Here is a 6,748-nt window from a genome sequence, read left to right on the forward strand (position 1 = left end):
GCAAACATAACAGTTGGGTTAATAGTTCAGACCTAGTTTGAGGATCTGCTTTTACATACGCCGCGTAGACATATTCTAAATGAGTGGGGAGTGGCAGAGTAAAAAGTATAAATTGCAAAAAAGCATGCAAACTCACTCTAAGTTGTTCCTGTCATTTCATCAATATGAGTTCTCAAGATAGTGGTTATGGTTCATCAAGTGATATGGTAGTAATTAATGATTCATCAGAAAATGATTATGATACTGAACTAAATAGAGTTTTAGCAAGATTCGAAGAGGCTACGAAGAATTAACCATATTATTTATTGGAAACTACCTATCTAATGGAATGTTTTCACATAAAAATTGGTCTATCTCCTGCCAGACAGTTTTCTCTAGCCATTATTTTGTGTCAATATGGCAAATTTACAAGAATAAGTTTAAATCCATTCGAATGGACCGCCCTAATTGAGATGTTTATAAAAATTATGGATACATTTTTCATACCACCTTTGCCGACCTATGCTGATGAGTATGATCCAATCGAATTTTAGTGTGGCGATTTCTGCAAACTAAGACAATTGGTACTGGAAAATGTAAAGTTCGTGACTTCGTGAATGTAAAGTTCGTAAGCCAATCCTGAGAGCAAACATCGATTTAGTGTCTCATCGTGTATCATTATTAAATAATTTACAGTTTTTTTCATATTATAGAAACGTTGTATATTTTATTCAACAAAATGTTTATACTAGTACTAGTTTATATGAGCCACTTGAAGCACATCTATAAGGCTGTTTTTATCTTCCCTATAAAAATGCTCCACAAACATCCAAGAAGTTTTTTTATTATCAAAGTGGTAAGTTTTGGGTCCAAAAAAGTATAATGTGAGAACGAATTGTTTGTATTCCTGAGAATATCATCTGGCCTTTGGAACTTTTTTCTGCATCAATGCTTGAGTTTTCACAATTTCGGCCAATGCTTTATTAAGAAATTTGTCACATAATTTTTTAAACTGTTCTAATTCTTGTTTTGTGCCGTTTTATTTTTTACATATTTTTCTATCTAAAAGTTTCCTTTTTTACCTGATTTTACGTTTCAGCTTAGACTCGCGTGGTAAGTTATACATAAAAGATGTTGGTGTTTGTAGTGTTGTTGAAGGTGACAACTGGGAAATATCTTTTATATTTGGCGTAGAAATGTCTCCATAGTTTTCCATACTGGGGCTGATAGAAACACGTTTAAAGGAAGAATAGGTCCCAGATATTAGTTGTAAATTACCTGCCGCAGGTGCCATTTTATTATCTGAAAAATCATCTTGTTATTATTGAAATTATTAATATTTACACGATTTTTTGCCTGATAATATTTGAACTTTTTTCGGCGGCTCCTCACACTTATAAATAGATGTCATAGCATTGTCATACAACAGTTTTCGTCGCGCAGGTGAGCATAAAAATTTATTTTCAAAATGATTTTCGCAAATTCTGTATTTAGTTAAGTCTTGCCCTAATAAATCTTACCTTTTAGTAGCTTTTAACTATAGCTCGCTCCTAGAACATAATGTTGATCTTTTTTAATACAAATTTAATTTCTTATTTGTTTCTTTTTTATTTTTTAAGAATATTTTGACTATCTTTAATAACAGGGCTTTATTCATTATTACTAGTAACTAAAATCGTATTAATTTACTGTATTGAAAACAAGATTTTTTTTTCACATATATCAAAATAATACTTGGAAAAAACTACTGAAACTATTTTTATCACACCTAGCTTGAATTAGCATTTTATGTAAAGCTCCAACATTAATATAATTAACATTATATAATTATATGCCGCTTATGGGGTATGCCGTTTAATCAGTATTTAAAAAGTAAATCAATTTATTAATGACAATACATACCTTACTTCATCCTTAGGCAATCTAAACAATGATATTCCTTGACCGGTCTTATATGAACACCCTTCACAAATACAAGTATAAAATACTTGTATAAAATACTGTATAAAATACTGTATAAAAATTTTTTTAAAAATATAGCACGACTATTTAAAATTCACACTTAAAATATAAAAAATTCCCAATAAGCAGCCCGTCAATTTACCACTACAATATAAGCGCATGTACTGTCTGAAAATTACAGTGTGGATATTCAAGAACTGATAAGAAGCTTGAGCCTACGTACTAACTCAAATCACGAATAAGAGTAAGAAATATTAAGAATTTATCAAAAGGTCAGCATATCCCCGGTTCTGACATCATTTATAAAAACCGTTTACATATAAACTGCATAAAAAATTGCAAATTTATGTAATTCGACTTGGCTTATTGATAAATAAAAACTGTTGCTTTTTTATTGTTAGGTCCGGGATTTTATTAAACGAAGTGCTATGTATGTTCCTACCGACAAAATAAACGAAAGAAAAATAATTATTTTCAATGTAACACTCATCTCATTATGTATTCCGTTGATCAAATTATGTGTAACGTATTACATACTATCTTTTTTTTCAGATGACGAGAACATCGAAGCAAACCAGTAAATATACCGAAACGGAAAATATAATCGAACCAAAACTTTTCAAGAATACAAATCACAAATTCACCGATTATTTTAATACTTTTGATTACATATTTATAAGCCTACTGACTATTACTGCACTTATTTATCTTCTTTCGTACTTTGAAGAAGTTTACTGGCAATTATCATCACTAGGAAGAATATTTTTGGTAAAGTTACTTCCGTATGTCGATTGGAGACATCTAAAAAGTCAACAATGCCTTGTACAACCCATTTTTAAAGAAACGGAGTTTATATCTGATCGATTAAATTGTGATGTTTGTGAAGAAATGGTTGGAGTCGATGTGTATGAGGTTCTGGACGAAGATATCTTAGAAGAACGGTATATTAAACTTGACAACCCCCTGATAATAAGTAAAAGTTTAGATAATTGGCCTAATAATTCAGCGTTTATTAAAAATATACAAGAGGAGGAATCATCTAAGTTATATCCATGCAAGTTATCAACAAATATCTACAAAGGAATTAGTGATCTGGAAACAGTTATGTCCAAATTAAAATATTTCGATCAATTCTTTATCCATTTCCAAAACTGTGAACTTGATGCGATGAGAACTTTAAGAAAATATACGTTTAGACCCAAAGCATTACCAGCCGTGTATTCACCAACTTTGTATAACTGGTTAATATGGAATAAAAATTATAACATTACAAATTATAAACCAGTGGAGCTCGTAGAAAAGGTAACAATAATTGGTCAGCTATTTGGATCTACACATATCAGACTTATTCCAAGAAAAAACTGCGAAACTGTATGCCCGATCTTGGATATTTTATTACAGAAAAGAGAATTATTGGTTTTTACTAGTCTTTGGGATCTAGAATATAGGCCTCATCCAGTAGGTGAGAATATGGCTGTAATAATGGAATACAGAGATTAAATTTGTATTTTATATGTGATGTATTTTTACCAATTTTTTATCTGATTACTGTATTGGAAGCTGCCTTTGTGGTCGTTTATGAGGTGTTTTTAGATAATTATTTATAGCAGATTTTTCTTGTTATCAGTTTCAGTTATATATTGACAGTTTTCTCTATTAATAATTATCTTTCTGTACCCATCCGTCAGTTTATTAAGTTGTTGCTTTGTTCTGGAAGCTATTGTGTTGGAATCGATTTTAATACTTAATTAGTAATTTTTATCAGGATTCCATTTAGTTAGAAATCAACCTTTTTACAAACTGTTCTTGTATAAAATAGCTGCATACATACCTTGAACAAAGGCTAGAGACATAAGTGAGGATGGTAATATTTTCAATACTCTGGTTGATGTTGCTTCTGGTCTATAACTTACGAGTTTAATTAGGGGTGCTTTACCATTAGTTTAAATTGGTTTTTGTAAAACATAATACCATGTCACACCTTACCATTACTAATAAGTATTTAGTAATGGTAAGGTGTGACATGGTATTAATAATTAATAAATAATATGTTATAACTAAGTATTCTGGGCAGCTCTTTTGATTAAGTAATTATCATTAGTGTTACTACGCCTCTACTTATGTAAGTGTCAACCTTCCTTAGTTTATTTCGCCAGTAGTTGCTGTCCATTGTCAATTTACCACGACTTTGTTTACACCATCCCTATGTATAAGTTTTAACCTGATCTACTTCTATTTCCCACAGGTAGCGATAATAGAGTTCGTCTGGGAGAATACTCTTCACTCGCTCTTCACATGTATCCTACCCATCTTAATATACCCAGTTTTAAGAAGAATATTTTATCTTAAATAAATCTCTCATTTTTAATGAATATTATTGCATATCTAAAGTTTAAATCTATATTTAAACATGATTGCACCAGGTATTTTTTTAAATATATCTCATTCTTAAGACACGAAAATAAGTCGATAATTTATACGTTCACATTTCACATTATTTTAACAGTAGACTAAGTTTTCTCGGGAATAGTTTTTAGAGAAAAAACTAATAAGTGAAAGTAGATTATTTTATTTACGTAGCCTTCACTTCCATTTTCAGAAACAGCTTCCCATAACTGTCTTTAGACAGAATTGTTGTCTTAACATGTTGTCTTCTGTTATTACTAACAACTTCAAGAAGTACATAAAATCTACTAAAACATATCCTGGCGCTGACATTTACAGCGATCACAATCCAGTTATAATAGATTTTAGACTAAAAAGGTTTCTTAAAGTTAAAAAGGAAATAGTGTCAAGAAAAATAGACATCTCACAACTGAAGAACTCAGAAAAGAAAAATGAAATAAGTATCAAAGTTAAAAAAGAACTTGGTACAGACAGACGTTGAAGTAACGTAGACTGTTCTAAAAGCAAAAATAACAAACATATAAGAAGACGACATCGGGTTCACGTAAAACAACAGAAAACAAGAATGGATAACGCAAGAGATCATGGACCTCATGGACGTAAGACGAAAACATAAAACAAACCCAGTAGAATATAAACGAATTTAAAATCATTAGAAAAAAGTGAAGAGAAGCTAAAGAAAACTGGATGTCAACCAAATGCCTAGAAATTAAACAACTTCAGGAAATATACGATACCTTTAAGGTCCATAAAAAAGTGAAAGAAATGACATGTAGACGCAAGAGACAAGAAACAATATTAAGAAATAATGATAATGAGATAATTATAGTACAGAAGACAAACATAAAATATTTGGGAGCAACTATCAAAAGCCAATGTAACCCAAAATAAGGAATCCTATCAATAATCTAACAAGCCAGAAAATACTCATGAACATGAAAACATTTTTTACAAGATCAGACCATAGTCTAGAGTTCAGAATTCGAATGATCAGATTTTACGTTTTCTCTGTTTTGCTGTATGGCTGTGAAAGTTGGACAATGGACTCTGAAACAGAAAAAAGAATAGATGCCTTTGAAATTTATATTTACAGACAGATGCTGAGAATTCCATGGATACCATAAATTAACAATGGTGAGGTACTTCTGCGCATGAGTAAACAAAAAGAATAACTCAGTATAATCAAAGAGAGAAAAATACAATACTTGGGTCATGTGTTAAGAGGTGAAAGAAATGAATAACTCCAAATCATATTGAAAGGTAAAGTGCAGGGCAAAAGATCAGTTGGAAGATGTCAGAACTCGTGGTTGAAAGACCTGAGGAGATGGTTTGACCGCTCAAAGAAATCTTTCATGCAGCAGTTTTCATTTGCCATTTGGACCGTCAACCTTTGAACGGAGACTGCGCAATAAGAAAAAAAAGAATTCTATAAAGTTTATTTGAATTATTAGTGTCCGATCGTCGGGGAAATTTCTTGATGCTCTTTTACACATCTGCAATATATATGCTAAAAAGCAATAGCACAAATAACAATTCCGGATTGGAAATTCAAACGTGAAAATAAAATAAAAAATGTGGGTAATTGTCAAAATAATTAATTTTGGTTTAATCCCATTTAAAAACATCAATGTTAAACATGTTACAAAAAAATAGTTTCAGAACCACTTGAAATAAATTTCGATGCAAGTTTTCAAGGAATTATGTGCAAGAATTTTTATATCATTCATTTTATCCAAACTACGACTTACTTTACTTAAAGTTTAATGAAAGCAGCAGAACTTCTTAGTTTTCTTTGGTCTTTACAACCTCGTTTTATTCTGGAACATGCTTCTTTAACTGAATCATATTAGGGCAATATTACTGTTGTGGATATATATATATATATATATATATATATATATATATATATATATATATCCACAACAGTATTATTATATATTGATCTTTTGCTGTTGTTTAGACCACCATACTAGTGCACCTTAATCATAGGTCTGACTATGGCCATATATAGCCAGTACATCTACTTTGCTTTTTTGGTTATTTTTTTCAAATGGGCGTTCCATATGAAATATGCCGGTTATCTAATATTACTCTTAGATATTTGACCTCATTCGCCTCTTTGACAGTTTCTGTATATAGAGCGGGAATCCAGATATTATCTAGGTTCTGTGTCCTCGTGAAACTCACCACTACTGTTTTACTAGGACTGACAAAGAGTTTTTCCCTGTCGCACCACCTAGTAAGAATATTTAGTGTTCTTTCCAGTGTGCTAGATAGAACATTACCGTGTTTTCTTCTTACCATAATTGATCATCCACATAGGCTAGCACTTCTACTTTCTATGTATCAAGAAGAGATATCAAGTCATATATCAGAAGTGACCACAGGAGGGGAGAAAGTA

At 31.1% G+C, this 6,748-nt stretch overlaps 1 protein-coding gene across 1 annotated transcript in view; it reads left to right on the plus strand.

Annotated features, from left to right (window-relative positions):
- The window catches only part of LOC140436976 (uncharacterized), a 37,908-nt gene extending 31,681 nt beyond the window's left edge, over positions 1–6,227 (plus strand). The window contains exon 2 of the mRNA XM_072526169.1: positions 2,494–6,227. Within this exon, the coding sequence (XP_072382270.1) occupies positions 2,494–3,441 (948 nt within the window). The 3' untranslated portion in view covers positions 3,442–6,227. The remainder of the gene's footprint in view (positions 1–2,493) is intronic.
- Positions 6,228–6,748: the final 521 nt, after the last annotated feature.

Source organism: Diabrotica undecimpunctata, chromosome 3 (assembly GCF_040954645.1).
Source record: "Diabrotica undecimpunctata isolate CICGRU chromosome 3, icDiaUnde3, whole genome shotgun sequence".
Taxonomy (NCBI): domain Eukaryota; kingdom Metazoa; phylum Arthropoda; class Insecta; order Coleoptera; family Chrysomelidae; genus Diabrotica; species Diabrotica undecimpunctata.